We start from the raw sequence: 18,836 nt of genomic DNA on the forward strand, positions 1-18,836 counted from the left end.
AATACTGTGGCTAGCTTTTTGTGAACTGGTATTTCCTGTTTGAGTTTTCTTCTTTTGCCTACAAATCCCATAATTCAATTTTCCTTCATCCCACACATCAGCCACCACACCCATTGAAACATAAATGAGCTGCATCCATTCAAAAGACCTATTTTTTTCCAACAAGGGTGCATACAGCTGTTGCATTAGTTGCAGATTGATCTCTCTCCCACCAAGCGATCGCTCCACCCCTTGAAGCAGACAGGCTCCCTGTCATCAGCTGACTAGTGAGTCAGGTCTCGGCCGCATTGCAACCTGGGAAAAATCTAAGACAACAGTAAATTTGTATGCTGTTAAAAATAAATATTGGGGTGAAAATCACAGAAGAATTGTGAGAAAAACGTCACAGACAGGTACAGACACTATATTATGAACTACACTAACTTTACAGCCCCTGTAGCATAGTCAAATAAAATAAAAAATCCTGGAATACCCCTTTAATGTGAGGAGCCTCTAATCAAGGCTCATAAATAGACAAATAGACAGATAAATACATACATTTGAAAAATAAACTTCAATTTGAAATGGTGCAATGCAAAGCAAAGTTGCAAAGGAGTTCAGTTCTATGTCTTCATAAGCCATGAAAAATTATTTAGAAAGTGCTGCCCTGCTTAGTAAGCCTGAGAAAATTCCCTGAAATCAAGTGCTGTGTGTTTTATTGTTCGTAAATTTCCCAATGACGGAATCGTAAAGAATAGCAACAATCACTATTACATCTACAGCTAAAATGCACATTGGTCCAAATGTATCAATCTGGTTTAATCCAAAACTGTCTGGTTTTGTCCATAACAACCAATCACAGCTCAGCTTTCATTTAACCAAATCGCACTAAGAAAGTCAAGTTGTGATTGGTTGTTATGGCGAAAAACCAGACAGTTTCGGATTCAGGCAGATGGATAAATCTGAGTGGTTAAAGTTTTCTGTACTTAGTGGGTTCAGCAGGATCACCCGATGTGTATGTGGCCTCTCTCTGTTCTCCAGGAAATAAGCAACCGGCAGCAGTGTTTGGCAGCAGCATGTAGATTTGGCAGATTTGGTGTTGCAGATCTGCTGCTGTGGAAATGAATGTAACTAAATGATCGAAAATTGCATCAAATCTGCATCAGACACGGTATGTGTGAATGTACTCTTGTAGATTATCTGTGTTCGCAATTCTGATTGTTGCCAGTGGAAACAGTGGACTCAGCTCACGGCAAACAACTTTAGCTTTGATAATGTAGGTTAGTTTCTCATACATATTACTTTACAGTGCATAGATTACACTTCTCACAATGTGAATCATTACAATGTGCAGACAGTCAGCCACCAAGGAAGCCTGCAGAAGTGTGAAAAAACAGCACAGTATAAGATAAGTCATGCAATGCACTGTATTTACAAGGATACTGATCCATTCTATATGTACACTGTAAATTGGAGTTCAATGTAGGGCTGGGCGGTATGACCAAATGTGTGTATCACGGTATTTTTTAAACTTTTGGCGGTTCCACGGTATAGAACGGTATTTCCTAGCCCCCCCCCCCCCCCGTATAAATTATCAGCCCACATCCCCATCAGGGTAAATACTCACATATCCCCTGCAAGCGCTGCCCTCCTCGTTCTGTTTGTTGTGGGCCCCCGGCGCTGACCTCTATACTGTGCGGTAACCCTATGCCCTGGCTGCAAAAGGTAAACAAAATAAACTTTAACTCACCTACGTCAGCCTTAGCTGAGGATGGGAACGTCGGACAGCTGTCAGCCTATCACCAGCCGCAGCGATGTTCCACCTCGGCCGGTGATAGGCTGAGCCCACTGTCATGTAGGAAACCGGCTTTTGACATGACAGTGCGCTCAGCCGGCCGAGGCGGAACATCGCTGCGGCTGGTGATAGGCTGACGGCTGTCTGACGTTCCTGTCCCCAGGAAACAAGTGAGGCCGGTACCGGACCAATGGGAGGTGAGTTAAAGTTTATTTTGTTTATTTTTTGCAGCCCGGGCATTGAGATACAGCGTACAGTACAGAGCAGTGATCTCCAACCTGCAGACCTCCAGATGTTGCAAAACTACAACTCCCAGCATGCCCGGACAGCCGACGGCTGTCCGGGCAAGCTGGGAGTTGTAGTTTTGCAACATCTGGAGGTCCGCAGGTTGGAGACCACTGGTATAGAGTGTCAGCGCCGGCGGCCGCAACAAACAGGACGAGGAGGGCAGCGAATGCGGGTGACATGTGAGTAGTACCCTGATGGGGACAGCGCTGGGCTGATAATTAATTGAGGGGGGGGGCAGAACAGTGCTCGCAGGTCACATAGGATTAGTTCCCCGATGTGGGCACAGCGCAGCGCTGGGCTGATTCAGGGGCCAAACCAGGGGCCAAACCGGTATTGCGGTATGGGTTAAAATTCATATCATGCAGCAAAAAAAATTTCGGTATTCAGTATGAACCGGTATACCGCCCAGCCCTAGTTCAATGGTGAAAATGCACTTTAACTGCTTGAAACTTGAAGAAGTAGACCCAGATTTCAAGAAAGGCTTCTACAATGTTCTATTCATACCCAGCAATAACAATGCATCATTTAAGAGTGCTTCTTGATACTTCTCTACAAAATGTTGACAATTGTTGCTACATAGTATAAACCGTTCTGTTGCACTTAGATTGTCTTTTCTTTTCCCTGCTGTCATATACTACGGTGACAGCTGCAATAGGAATCACTTATTAAATTCATGTGTAGATGAAAGATGGTCCTACGCAACACAGACGCTGGGATAAATACGAGCCAGCCTTTATCCTACTACCATCTTACTCCTGTAAAGAATGAATGCAAACTAAGAAGAACACCAATCACAAGGGACTGATCTGCACTGTTATACCTACAATTAATACATATGGTTTACTTCCATTTGGCACCTAGACATCCCTAAAGAATACTATATTCCTCATTTATCATTCAAGTATTCAAGGAGTAAAGAGAAAATGAATAAATGTATAAAATCATTATCATTTTCTTCTTCCCATTATTTAACATAATTTACATCAAATCCAGGTAGACAGTAAGGTAGACAATATGCTTTGACATTTATTTCACGTGCCTTTATGTGTTTATGGTGTTTTTGACTGGTAAGTAATATAAAAACAATATGTTTGACAACTCTGTACAGAGAATGCTGTCATTCACATCAGTCTCCCACAAACAGAAATACTAAGATCCATTTCAAAAGAAGACATTTAAACCTGTTTTCAGAGAGTATTTTTAAAGATTCAGGTTCAGGGCCAGAAGAATTCACATATGATGGGGCAAGACTGTCTTGCCCCGTCACTAAACTGCTATAGACCACAGTTGCATGATGCAGCCTATATATAGCGTGCCTTCCTGGCGGAGGTGCGCGTGGTGAGTGACATCATCGCACGTGCCACGCAGGACACCGACGTCCTGCGTGGCGTATGCGATGATGTCACTCACCGCGCGCACCTCCGCCAGGAAGTCCCTGCAGGGAACAGGGAGATGTAAGTAGAAGTGAGTTACCTACTCAAACTTGGCTACTTACTACATAAGAAAGGACCTGCCTACCACTAGGTTCTAACCTGTCTACTTAGGGCAGTGCATCCCAACCAGGGTGCCTCCAGCTGTTGCAAAACTACAACTCCCAGCATGCTGGGAGTTGTAGTTTTGCAACAGCTGGAGGCACCCTGGTTGAAGAACACTGACTTAGGTGGTATAATTTTTTAAATGGGAGCCCTACCTGCCGGGGGTCATATCTATCTAGGGACCTTTCTACCTACTGGGAAGCCCTACCTAATCATGAGGTAGGGCTCCCCAGTAGGTAGACAGGCCCCCAGATAGATATGACTCCCATCAGTGGGTGTCATATCTATCTGGGGGCCTGTGTACCTACTGGGGAGCCCTATCTGTTGAAGTTTCATATCTATCTGGGGGCCTGTGTACCTACTGGGGAGCCCTACCTGTTGGGGGTCATATCTATCTGCGGACCTGTCTACATATGGGGGAGCTCTACCTAATGGGGGACATCTATCTGGGGTTCTGTCTACCTACTGGGGGAGTCCACAATCCTACCAACTGGGTGGGACATATCTATCTGGGGCATTATTTACTTACAAGGGGAGCCCTACCTACTTGATGAGGGGACAGACCTACCTGATAAAGGGACATATCTTCCTGATGGGGGGCTACCTACTTAATGGAGCGGACTTACTTATGAGGGGCCCTATCCACCTAATGGGGTGACACACTGGTCTGCCTATTAACCCCTTAAGGACTCAGCCCATTTTGGCCTTAAGGACTCAGACAATTTAATTTTTACGTTTTCATTTTTTCCTCCTCGCCTTCTAAAAATCATAACTCTTTTATATTTTCATCCACAGACTAGTATGGGGGCTTGTTTTTTGCGCGACCAGTTGTCCTTTGTAATGACATAACTCATTATATCATAAACTGTATGGCGCAACCAAAAAACACTATTTTTGTGGGGAAATTAAAACGAAAAACGCAATTTTGCTAATTTTGGAAGGTTTCGTTTTCACGCCGTACAATTTATGGTAAAAATGACGTGTGTTCTTTATTCTGAGGGTCAATACAATTAAAATGATACCCATTATTACATACTTTTCTATTATTGCTGCGCTTAAAAAAAATCACAAACTTTTTAACCAAATTAGTACGTTTATAATCCCTTTATTTTGATGACCTCTAACTTTTTAATTTTTCTGTATAAGCTCATTTTTTGCGCCATGATCTGTACTTTTTTTTGATACCACATTTGCATATTAAAAACTTTGATTACATTTTTAATAATTTTTTTTTAATAAAATGTATTAAAAAAGTGGGAATTTTGGATTTTTTTTTTCCGTTCACGCCGTTCACCGTACGGGATCATTAACATATTATTTTAATAGTTCGGACATTTACGCATGCGGCAATACCAAATATGTCTATAAAAAAAATTACGTTTTTTGGGGGTAAAATAGGAAAAAACGGACGTTTTACTTTTTTATTGGGGGAGGGGATTTTTCACTTTTTTTTTACTTTTACATTTTTTTACATTTTTTTTTACACTTGAATAGTCCCCATAGGGGGCTATTCATAGCAATACCATGATTGCTAATACTGATCTGTTCTATGTATAGGACATAGAACAGATCAGTGTTATCGGCTATCTTCTGTTCTGGTCTGCTCGATCACAGACCAGAGCAGGAGACGCCGGGAGCCGGACGGAGGAAGGTGAGGGGACCTCCGTGCGGCGTTATGAATGATCGGATCCCCGCAGCAGCGCTGCGGGCGATCCGATCATTCATTCAAATCGCGCACTGCCGCAGATGTCGGGATCTGTATTGATCCCGGCACCTGAGGGGTTAATGGCGGACGCCCGCGAGATCGCGGGCATCGGCCATTGCCGGCGGGTCCCTGGCTGCGATCAGCAGCCGGGATCAGCCGCGCATGACACGGGCATCGCTCCGATGCCCGCGGTTATGCACAGGACGTAAATGTACGTCCTGGTGCGTTAAGTACCACCTCACCAGGACGTACATTTACGTCCTGCGTCCTTAAGGGGTTAAAGGGCTATTCCAGGAAAAAACACTTTTTTATATATATATCAACTGGCTCCAAAAAGTTAAACAGATTTGTAAATTACTTCTATTAAAAAATCTTACTCCTTCCAATAATTATCAGCTGCTGAAGTTGAGTTGTTCTTTTCTGTCTGGCAACAGTGCTCTCTGCTGACATCTCTGCTTGTCTCGGGAACTGCACAGAGGAGTAGAGGTTTGCTATGGGGATTTGCTTCTACTCTGGACAGTTCTCGAGACAGGTGTAATCAGAGAGCAGTTAGACAGAAAAGAACAAATCAACTTCATCAGCTCATAAGTACTGAAAGGATTAAGATTTTTTAATAAAAGTAATTTACAAATCTGTTCAACTTTCTGGAGCCAGTTGATATATATATATATATATATATATATATATATATATAAAAGTTTTTTTTTTCCTGGATAACCCCTTTAAGTTTCTATTAATAAAGACCTTATTTACAGATTATTTTGGTTGAAATTTTTTTATGTACCAGGACAAGTGGATCGTCATGAGGGACAAAAAGATTGTGCTCTGTTTTAGTCCCTTGGACAAGTATTTTTATTTTTATTTTTTTACTTCCACACCCCTGAACTTATATGATAATGTTTACATAGAAAATCTGTGAAAGAATGTCTTCAGTCTCTATCTTAGTTACATCTGTAAATTTACCGACAGCAGATTATCAATGATATAGCAAGTTGATTGGTGGTTGTTTACATGGTCACCTGGGGCAATAATTGGGAAACAACGTTCATACAAATGATCGTTCAGCTGATCATCACCCCATGCTGTAGGCCTGTAACTTGACGGCCAAATGTAAGGTTCCAGTAACACTAGCACCTGCCATTCTTCCTGCATCTCAGTAAACAATTCTCAAGGGAATAGTCAAGAAGCCCCAACTAAATAAATGAGCCTTTATAAGACACAGTAAAGAAGAGTTATTTACAACATCCAATGATTATGCTGAGATTCCTGAGAGGATGACCCCAGAAGGTGACTTTACAAAATTATGAACAATAGATAAACGATTGTGAATAAACGATCTGGACTATCAAGAAGATTATATGAAAAAATACTTGTTTTGATAGGGGACCTCCATAAAGACAACCCACAATAGAATCCTTACTATCACTTCTGTGTTTGACAACAAGGGTATTCCAACTAAGGCCTCCTTTACATTTGTCCAGCATCTTCTCCCTCCAGCACTGTAGACAATGCACCGCAGGGAAACTGATGCTAGAACTGATCCCATTCAATTAAATGGGACAGTTCACATTCATCCAGCGTCTCAGTTTGTATGCCGGATGGTTGGACTCACCGGACTGGCACCAGACAGGAGAACACATCTTCCCCCATTCAGAAACACTGGACGCCAGATGCTAAAAAACTGATGACACTGATGCACGTTGTCATCAGTGGTGGCATCAGTTGCATCAAAACTTAGGCTGGGTTTACATATGCCGGACACTGGACACCGGACATACCGTATTTTTCGCTGTATAAGACACACTTTTTCTTCCCCAAAACTAGGGGGAAAAGTTGGTGCGTCTTATACGGCGAATACACATTAAAACCCTGTCCTATCGCGGCGGTCCCTGCGGCCATCAACGGCCGGGAGCTGTGATGCCCAGTATTAACCCTTCAGACGTGGCGATCAAAGCTGACCGCTGTGTCTGAAGGAAAGTGACACTAACCCGGCTGCACTGGGAGGGACCTTACCTGCCTCGTCGGTGTCTGCTCCGTGCCGGGATCCTCTGCATGGCCGGCTCTCTCCTTTGTCGTCATCACGTCGTCGCGCACACCGTCCTATCATCCAATAGGAGCGGCGTGCGTAGCGACGTGATGGCGGTGACGGAGAGTGAGGATACCGGGCAGCAGAGACGTTTCGGAGCGACGGGGACACCCCGGAGACGCGGCAACAGCGATGGAGGGCGACATCGAGGGCAGCGGTGACGAGCGGTGACGGGTCCGGAGCGGCGGGGACACGTGAGTATTACCTCATATACCAGTGGTCTTCAACCAGCGGACCTCCAGATGTTGCAAAACTACAACTCCCGGCATGCCCGGACAGACACTGTCCTATACTTTACATTGTATACTTGATTTTCCTCCTTTAAAATTGGGTGTGTCTTATATGCCGGAGCGTCCTATATGGCAAAAAATATGTAATCCTGTGTCTTCTTTGGTATTATGATCCTGCAGATTATCTTTAAATTGTACATCAGCAACAAGTCTTGGGCTATCAGAATTTTCAAGTGATTAGGTGTCATAAACATGGATATATGATGAAATATAAGTTACAGTGCCACTCTTTTGCATGAGCTGTTTGGAGCTGCAACTAAACCTGCAACATTCACTTGACACCACTTTTTTTTTTTATTCAATTCTCAGACAACCTTTTTATGTAAATGTGCATAAAAACATGAACAGTATGAAAAGTATTAAAAGCCAATGATATCGCAAATCCTAGCTGTGTTATTTCATGGTCACTGGTAAACAAAACTGAGCCAAGACATCTCAGATTAAAAGTAAAAACCTGCCATCAATACAATAGAATCTGCACCAAGGTACAGAAAGTTGTCCTAGCATCATAGTTCATGTTAAAGCATACAAAGCAATACAAATACAAAGCAATAGAGATTGTGGCACATTGCATAAAGCAGTAATACAGCTAAGCTGCTGGAATGCATTGTTCTTCACGCCATAGAAAGTAAAAGGTGCAGTTCTCCTCCCCTGCTAACATCACCATGGAAATCTCCAGAGCAAGACCTTAATCTAGAAAGCAGGCAACCTTACAATGCCCTTTCACTTACATTTACTTTCTCCCCAAGTATTTAGGATGACAAAGGAGCGCTTGCATATTACCCTCCATGCCTCATATCCTTTCATTACAAGAAAGGCAATGTCTTTTCTGCTACAAATGCTAAAACATGGAATATAAAGGTTTCAGATAGATATATATATATATATATATATATATATATATATATATATATATATTTATATATATATTTTTTTTTTTCAAAGCAAAACTAAATATTTTACACTGATGCAAAAAAATGTAATACAATAAACCAGAGACACCCCCAGCTGTAAAAACTAGAAAAATGTAACTAACAAAATCTAACCAATCTCGTAGATCTGTGCTCTTTTATTGATCCTTTCCATGGCTCAACAAATGTGCAGTCAGTTAAGAAAAACACCAGAAATAAGCACATGACGATCCAAAAGAGTTTAAATTAATAAAATACTTTATTGAACAAATATACTTTATAAAGATTTCTAATATACTTTGGTTAAAAAAATGAAGATTTCTATGTTTTATTTGTGTTTAAAAAAGCTCAAGAGCACATTTTTCCCCATCTTATACACAGATTTAGGACTGAAGCCCAAACACAGGAAGTGCAGCCTGGAGTGCTGAGAGGGGGGCCAACCAACAGCATATGGCAGTTAAGTGTGAGAGGAGCTATGATTGGATGAGGCTGGACACACCCCCTTCAGAACTCCAGGCTGCACTTTCTGTGTTTAGACCTCAGTGCTAAGTCTGTGTATGAGATGGGGGAAAATGTGCTCTTGAGCTTTTTCAAAAACAAATAAAACATAGAAAACTTCATTTTTTTTTTAAACAAAGTAAATTAGAAATATTTTTTTATTTACCATAAGGAGTTCAATAGCAAAAATGTATTTTAATGAGAGGTACCCTTTAATGTGACATACATTTAAAAGTAAAGATGCTGGAGGAACCGACTGACAGGTAGAGACTACACACTTGGCATGAAGCTTAGTAACGAATGTGAATATAATCAATATGCGTCATAGGGACCATAATGGTTACAGTATATTAAAAATAAGTAAAGTGGCATAGTGCCTGAGACATATCAATCACAGAGGTCCACAAGAAAATCACACATGTAAACAAAAAGCACATTAACACAGTATCATTACCACAATGGAGAGGAATGAACATGCGAGCCTCCACCACCAAACATTTCGCTCAAGGCTTCATCCGGGGCGTACAGAGGTCCTCAAGAAAATCACATGTAAACAAAAAGCTCATTAACACAGTATCATTATGACAATGGAGAGGAATGAACATGCGAGCCTCTACCACCCAACGTTTCGCTGAAGGCTTCATCCGGGATGTACGCCCCGGATGAAGCCTTAAGCGAAACGTTGGGTGGTGGAGGCTCGCACGTTCATTCCTCTCCATTGTGGTAATGATACTGTGTTAATGAGCTTTTTGTTTAAATTTTATTTTCTTGTGGATCTCTGTGATTCATGTCTCATGCACTATGCCACTTTACTTATTTTTAATATACTGTAACCACTATGCTCCCTATGACGCATATTGATTATATTCCCATTCCTTACTAAGCTTCATGCCAAGTTTGTAGTCTCTACCTGTCAGTCGGTTCCTCCAGCACCTTTGCTTTTAAATGTATGTCACATTAAGTATATTTGTTCAATAAAGTATTTTATTAATTTAAACTCTTTTGGATCATAATGCACTTATTCTGGTGTTTTTCTTAACTGATGTTCATAGCGTATGTCTACTTTATCTCTAGAACCCATGTTTAAAGTATTGATGCAATGTGCAGTCAGGGCTGAAAAAAATGATTACTCATTATTGAATTATGGAATTACTCGTTCTTGCAGCCCTTTACTTCCATCATTTTTCAGGCCTAAAGGCCCAACATTTAGGGCCATAAAGACAACCTTGGATGTGACAATAACAATGTAATATCTCTGGCTTCCCTGATATCCCTAGTCATGTTTCACGGTCAGCCATTGCCATAAATGGTAGCTAACTATAGATGGCACTATAGAGACAGATTCTGCATACACAAGGAGACATCATTTGCATACAATACCACTAACAGTCACTCAACGTTGTACGTAAGACTGAATTGCAATTCAGGACTCCTGCTAAAGGGAACAGTGTTACTGCTCTGAAAAAAGTGCAGGAACTCCATTCCTGTGTGTTCCTCCAGGACTTGGGCCCTAAATGTACTCAATATAATAGACTAATTCCATTATATTTACTTGTTAGCATCCAGAGAGATGGCTTGGCTCAAACTTTGGCTGACTTGGCCTATGTGGTATATGAACAGCCATTGAACTGAATGATCAGTATGTAATACTATATTTCCCTTGTGAAGACCATAGCTTCCCTTGCGCACAATAGCTGGTCGCCAAATGACCTGTGATGATCGGATGATAGTTGGTTGTCCGAGTATAATGATAGGATAATCATCACCAAAGTAGTGATAACATTTACACATGTTAAAGACTGTGCATATATAATATATATATATATATATATATATATATATATATATATATATGGATTTCAGGATTTCAGAAAAAGAAGTAACGATTATATTACTGCATCCATCTTCAAATCCCATTCAGATGGTTTTGTAAAAAATGTGTGAAAAAGCCTAAGGCTACGAGAAGAGAATCTGTCAAGACAGAAAAACTTCCTTTTATATATAGGGCTCTAGTCCAGCCATGAAGTGCTATATCTGAAGACTGATGCTTTAAATGAATGTGTATGATTTTACTCTACGACGTGTAGGGTACCACAGGATCCAGCGCTGTTATCTCTGGACCAGCCGAGACACTGGTGGAGTATGCTGCCATCCATAAAATGAGAACTTGTTGCCCGTGACAGATGTCAAAAATATTAATAGTCTTATTACGGCCGGCACTCTGGCACGTGGCACAGGGTGACTCCAGACGGCCCATCTGTCCGCCCTCAGCAATTACTCCAACTCTATATAACCACAGATTACAATGTCCAGGAGGGCTGAAATATAGGCAGTGCAAATTGATGTGGTGAACAATATTGCATGATTTCTGACATTTGCGTGATGAATATTGCTTAATCAATAATATCCTCTTGGATTGCATGAATAAAAAGCGCCATGGTTTCCAATCCAAGATGTCAGAAATATGGCACTACAAAGCTTCTCTTACAATGATGAAGCACTGGGCACTGAAATAACCAACATGCGTTTTGTCCCTTTGGCAGGCACAAGTGGCGGTTGCGTAAGCACAGTAAGAAACCACTGATTTAGGTAGGAAAAAGTAATTTCTAATAAACTGCACGGTGGAACCTCAATACAAGAAATTATAGGCCTTGTTTTTTAGTGCGTGCATGTTAGTAATGACATTGTGTCCACACAATGACCGATACTTCTTATGGATCAATAATCCCATTCTGTGCTTGTTGCTGGTACCTGCCATCTGCTGCAGAAGTGGTGTTATACTGAAGCAGGGAATACTTGTCTGCCATATCCTATTTCTGCTTTAAACAAGGTAACATACCTCCTCGTTTCCTGAAGCACAGCCATCAGTTCAGCCGTCAATTTATTATTTGCTAAAGTTTAGGATTATCCCGGCACATTTTTTTGACTGGAGGGCCAAAACTATGTTTTACTGTAGAAGTTTAATCAATATGGCCTGCGGTCACAACTAACAGTATAATGCTAGCAGTAAAAAAGACGGGATGATCAAGCACTCACCGCGTCCATCGCTGGGTCAAGGAAAGAACATGGAAGGAGAGAGTGGAGAGGTAGACGGGGGCTCAGAGGCAAACACCTGTGGTTTCGTGCTAATTAGCATAAAACCACCGGTGTTTGCCTCTGAGCCCCCGTCTACCTCTCCACCCTCTCTCCTTCCATGTTCTTTCCTTGACCCAGCGATGGACGCAGTGAGTGCTGGATCATCCTGTCTTTTTTACTGCTATTGTTTGTACTTTTGTTTCTGATCCATGCACCACTGGTCACTATCCATTCATTTTTTGTTCAGTTGCTTCCACATATTTTTCTCCTCCTATTTATTCATTTATGAACTGTGCCTCCTCTGTTCCTTTTTTACTTGAACAGCATAATGTTGCCTCTGCTATTTGGTCAAAAAATATGCGTATCATATAAACATTGCCTATATTCTCCTTCCAATTCCAGCAGAGAACTCGCAGGTAATGACTGCATCCTAAGACTGCTGACGGCTCCAAACTTATCTGAGCCCGAATAAAAATTCTCTATATGTCAGTGGATTCATGCTGATTCCTACATATGACAAATAGCATATTGTCCACCCTGTTTATTCATCAAATAATCCATGTGAAAATCAACTATTTGCTGATTCACTTCTGCACTTCCTATTTTTTACACATACATTTCTATATGTATTTCTTACTGAACGGAAATCCATGCACAACTTCTGTGATTTATTTTGAGAAAAAGATTACTGTTATATGAATTTAAAGGCTAGCACATTGCCAAAAAAAATGACGTCTATCATATATTTTCCCCAATATCCTATTACTCAGGTGCACGATCCAAGTCAGGCTCAGGTAGTAAAATGCAGAAATTTAAGAGCAAATACTGTATAATTTATTGTGTCCTTGTCGATGAACGAGATTTACTACATTTATTTAGGAAATGCATGGTAATAAAAAAGACGTAATGAATATATACGACGTACACGTGAAATAAAATAGGTACATGACACATGCCAATATGAACTGGAGCAAAACCACTAAGGGGAAATGAAATTCCACAGCTGTAACATTACTGATGCCCCTGATACTGATGAAACACAAGTCTATTTCCTGTTTGCCTGGCTTCAAATGTTAAACTTACCCCGCATAAGAGCTTATCTAAAATCTCCCAACAAGCTGTCACCTTCTCACATTAAATCTCCAGAAATAAAATGTCACATGCTCAGGAGTGCACGGCGTCTCCTACTAAGACAAATACGCAGCCAGCGTTCCTTATCCGACACAAACTCGTTGTTGTGCAGTAAAAAGGAATTACGGTGAAAATACTGAAGGCTGGTCATTGATTGTCTTAATATTTCTGCTGAATACATCACTCATGGGGAAAAAGGACAATTCTTTGGAGTGCATGGAAGAAAAAAAACAGGATGGAATTAGACAGAGGTCCACACTTTCCCATAGTGAGCAAAGAAAGGCGGCCTGTGTGAACAGTGAGGCCTAAGGGCATGGCCAGCCTCAGTCCAGTGAGCAACAGCAAAAGAGGCAAAAAGACACTTCCCTTTTATCCTTAGAAGCTCGAACAATAGTTTTCCTGCTTTTCTAGGGTAATTACTATCTAAGAAAAAGGAATAGGACTGTTGTGATCTATGTGGATGGGACTAGTGCAATCCATGTGAATAGGACTTGTGTCATCCATTTAGATGGGACTGGTATAATCCACGTGGATGGGACTGTAGTGATCCGTGTGGATGGGACTGTTGTGATCTGTGTGGATGGGACTGTTGTGATCCGTGTGGGTGGGACTGTTGAGATCCGTGTGGATGGGACTGTTGTGATCCGTGTGGATGGGACTGTTGTGATCCGTGTGGTTGGGACTGTTGTGATCCATGTGGATTTGACTATTGTGATCCATGTGGATGGGACTGGTGTAATTCAAGTGGATGTATCTAGTGTGATCCCTGTAAATTGGACTGTTGTGGTCAATGTGGATGGGACTGGTGTGATCAATGTGGATGTAATATTACATAATGCAGGGAAAAGTTCATGGAACAGATTGCAGAGCACACGATGCTGAACACATTTATCACGCTGGCTGCTGCAGTCAAGAGTAAAGAAGTTTATTCCCTTCTCATGTGGGAAATCGTTGGGGTTAGTGGGTTAGCAAAGTGACTTGTCGGTGAGGAATATGTGGTTAGAGTAGCTGCTTTATATCACTTCTCATTTGGGGACTACTGTGCACCTCCAATGAGAAGCACAGGGTAGCCGCTGAATTATGGTCGTCTCCTTGGAGAGACAGCAGTGACTTTAGTGACTTTTCCTATCATTCTCATTTTGCAGAAACATAGCGTGGAGAGAGCATAAAAGCAGGAAGCCAGTCAGCACATTATGGCTTATAGACTGTAAAACCTGGAGGCAGACTGTAAGTAATCCCCACGGCTCGGCTGGCTCCAGTTTAAACACCATGGACAGTACTCAGCACAGAAGCCAGAGCAGAGCTGAAAGGAGCATAGAAAACAAAAGCAAAATGAGGTAGAGGAGACTGACAGGAACAGAAGAGGAGAGGACGGCAAGATAGATCTGCATGGGGAATGACCCTCTAGAATGAGTGCAATGCAAAACCAAAACAAGAAGGTAGGAAAATAACATGAATATAGGGAAAATGCCTGCTGCAAATCTATAGCCGCTGTATGAATAAAGCTTATTGTGGGCATCAGTAAATAATCAAGCGGTGGATGGGAGGGGGTATGAAGACACCACTCCCACCCCCTTATTGTCACCATGTAAAATCACACAAAGAAATGCTTGGCTGCTAAACATGCCCGCTACACAAAGAGCTAGTCACTTAAGACCTCCGCCCCATAGAAAAGAGAAAGGTCGTCACCATCATGGGAACTTCTCCCTGCATAATGTTACACAGATATACAACATATAGGTAGGGATCTAGGAAAGAGGTAAGAGTCATATAGTGATTGAGGCTCTATCGCCTACTCATTGCAAATAGTATCAGGCAATGATGATCTGCACCATCTGTGCTGCAGTTGCCCACAGCCATCGTTTTAACCCCAATTCTATGCATTTAAAGAGAGGTACCAGCTTGACCTTCTTTTCTACTAGTAATGTAACACTTCAAAGGTGCCCATCAAGTATGCTTATAAAGTAGCTGCAGGCACATGGATCCCCAGGGGGCAGCTAAACCAGATTGTGTTGTAATCCTTTCAATTGCCATGGTGACACAAGGGCACTTCTGGTGTTTGGTTACCCCCTGGGTTTATCAGGTGGTACTAATACTAAGACATGAGACACACATGTTGTGGGCACCATGCAGACTAGAAGTATCATCAGATGGAACAATGTAAATCTTGTGAAGAATAAGTAAAACAGGTTGAGACTGGCAGGACACATAATACCCAGTGTCATATTCACCCCAGACTTCCTCCATAGCACATGCTCTACTATCCAGCTCTCACATCCTCCACCACTTTACATCTTCTGGGAAATAAGAAAGGACAAGGCTGAGCCTCATCCATACACTAGGGACTGAAGAATAAAGAATAACACTGCTAGCAGCCACACAAAGGGTGCCATAGGTCTTAGTACTCCACACACATGGTCTGGACCTACACAGCTCTATACATGATGAGATAACCCAACCACTACCGGCAGGTGCAGGGGAGGTGCAACCAATACCATGGGGACAAATCCTGTGCATTACAAGTCACCGACCCCAAGAGGCCTACAGGACCTGCAGCCAGATAAGGGTTGTATGGAGGTACCCACTGCACCAGCCACACTGAGGCCAGGGGCAAGGTGGCATCCTACATAAAGGCTGAACCCTGCTGGTACCATGGTGCACTAGCCAGTACATTTATAGTGTGTGTATGGTGTATAGCAAAGCCATAAATCTATGTGTAGAGAGATGTAAACTATAGTAAACTATGTAAATGATCTGTAGATAGTGACATGTGTAGAGGATGTAGTGTGCTGTGTGTAGAGTACAATGTATACAGTGTGTAAAGTGACATGCATAGAAGATGTAAAGTGCCACTTACAGATGATGTAAAGTGTCATGTATGTAGAGTGCCATGTATTGGGGATATACGGTGCCATGTGTTGAGTGCAATGTATACAGTATGTAGAGTATATACAGTATATAGTGTGAATGTATAGAGGATGTACAATCTCATGTTTACAGTATGTAGAGTGCAATGTATACAGAATGTATGGTACCATGTACACAATATATAGAATGCCATTTGTAAAGTGGAATATATAGAAGATGTAGAGTACCATATATTATGTAGAGTGCCATGTTTAGAGTATGTGGAGTGCCATGTATACAGTAGGTAGAGTGCCATGTATACAGTATGTAGGGTGCCATGTAAGCAGAGTGTCATGTATACAGTATGTAGAGTTTCATGTATGCAGAGTGTCATGTATACAGTAGGTAGAGTGCCATGTATGTAGAGTGGCATGTATACAGTATGTAGAGTTCCATGTTTTCAGTAGGTAGAGTGCTATGTATGTAGTGTCATGTATACAGTATGCAGAGTGCCATGTATACAGTAGGTAGAGTGCCATGTATACAGTAGGGTGTCATGTATCCAGTAGGTAGAGTGCAATGTATGTAGAGTGCCATGTATCCATTAGGCAGAGTGCCATGTATGTAGAGTGCCATGTATACAGTATGTAGAGTGCCATGTATGTAGAGTGCCATGGCCATGTATACAGTAGGTAAAGTGCCATGTATCCAGTAGGTAGAGTGTCATGTATGTAGAGTGCCATGTATCCAGTAGGTAGTGCCATGTATGTAGAGTGCCATGTATCCAGTAGGTAGAGTGCCATGTATGTAGAGTGCCATGTATCCAGTAGGTAGAGTGTCATCTATGTAGAGTGCCATGTATCCAGTAGGTAGAGTGCCATGTATGTAGAGTGCCATGTATCCAGTAGGTAGAGTGCCATGTATGTAGAGTGCCATGTATGTAGAGTGCCATGTAACCAGTAGGTAGAGTGTCATCTATGTAGAGTGCCATGTATCCAGTAGGTAGAGTGCCATGTATCCAGTAGGTAGAGTGCCATGTATGTAGAGTGCCATGTATCCAGTAGGTAGAGTGCCATGTATCCAGTAGGTAGAGTGCCATGTATGTAGAGTGCCATGTATCCAGTAGGTAGAGTGCCATGTATGTAGAGTGCCATGTATCCAGTAGGTAGAGTGCCATGTATGTAGAGTGCCATGTATCCAGTAGGTAGAGTGCCATGTATGTACATAGTTTGGTGTCTAGAGCCGATGTGAGGAGTGAGCTGTCCCTGGTGAGCACATAGCGGTCCCTACATACGTAGTGCAGGGTACAGTACCTGGTGCAGCAGCAGGGCCGCCAGGATGCGCAGGGTCGGCAGCAGGACTCCGGGCTGTCTTCTTCGGCACATGGTGTATGAGGACGCGGGTGGTGATGGCTTCAGATCACAGCAGTAATAATAAGGTGTCCGGGATGTACGAGCGGCAGAGGCAGGCGAGCGATCCGTCCAGCCCGTGCCCAGCACACACACTGGGTGATTTCCAGAGGATCCTGCAGTTGCCACCCTCCCCCCGGGAGGAGTCCCCGGGCTGCTGTACAGTGGATGTGATAGCAGCCGCCGTCCCCTCCACACTGGAGATGCTCTCCCCTATTGTCTGCGCTCCCCGCGGCAGATAACGGAGGCGGATGGCAGGATGGTCCAGATCCAGCAGAGGCTGCACTTGTGCTGTGGAGTGATGGCAGCCCGGGCTCTTCACTGTACACGGCCGAGCAGGCTCCTTCATACACCGCGCTCTCCCGCTAGAGCATCATCCCACGGAGCAGCGCCCCCTCTGTCCCCTCCTCACACTGATAACAATACAAGGCGCTGGCTGCGGGAGTCCCGGGCGGCTGCTGCTGCTGCTGCTTCTTCTTCTGGCGGCTCCTCCTCCTCCCTCTGTCACATACAAGTCTGTGAGGTGCTCGCCGGCTCCACGCCTCGTCCTCCTCACATAATCCTCCTCACACCTCAGGATTCAGGCTCCGGCCCCTCATGACGAGGCGGCTTCTCATACCCCACGGATCGATAACATGGTGGCGGCTCTCCTGCCATTAATAGCTCAATAATATGGCGGCACTGACCGCCTCACCTACGTGAATCTCCATAATAACAGTGACGTGAGGTGAACAATTACCTCAGATTATACATTAATTAAAGGAAACGGAGTATGGAGGAGCGATTAATTTAGTTTTTCATGCATTTTGTTCTCTTTTCGTAAAAGCCGCCGTATGATATACATCGGACTGGCTACAGTTTACGGTTTTGCGGAACTGACTTATAGTCAGTAATATTTTGTTACAATGGGAATGATGTTCCCATAAGTATTAAACAGGTGTATTATGACAGAATTTAGTTAAAACTTTGTAAAATAGTCTCCTACTCTTACGACTGACATTAGAATAAGTGTATTAAAATGGTGTTTGATCCTCAATATTTTTAAGGAAAATGCTATAATACATTGCCACCAAAGTATCTTTTTAGTCTCCCAACTTTATGAAGAAAACATATCCGTAAGGCTCTGTTCACACCACCGTCATAGTCTGTTATAAGGGCTCATTCACACTACTGAAGTTCCATACAGAATTTCCACAAGAAAATTACACAGATTCTTCTTGCAGCAGCCTTTGACCTATCTCAATGGGTTTCTGCTTCTCTGTTCACATGTCAGAAGTATTGTGACAG

The 18,836-nt window shown here is 42.6% G+C and overlaps 1 protein-coding gene across 1 annotated transcript in view; it reads right to left on the reverse strand.

The window, feature by feature from the left end:
• The window catches only part of CDH2 (cadherin 2), a 303,149-nt gene extending 285,006 nt beyond the window's left edge, over positions 1-18,143 (reverse strand). Inside the window, exon 1 of the mRNA XM_056521772.1 lies at positions 17,454-18,143. Coding sequence (XP_056377747.1) covers positions 17,454-17,525 — 72 coding nt within the window. The 5' untranslated portion in view covers positions 17,526-18,143. The remainder of the gene's footprint in view (positions 1-17,453) is intronic.
• Positions 18,144-18,836: the final 693 nt, after the last annotated feature.

This window comes from Hyla sarda, chromosome 5 (assembly GCF_029499605.1).
Source record: "Hyla sarda isolate aHylSar1 chromosome 5, aHylSar1.hap1, whole genome shotgun sequence".
In the NCBI taxonomy this organism is placed as follows: Eukaryota; Metazoa; Chordata; class Amphibia; order Anura; family Hylidae; genus Hyla; species Hyla sarda.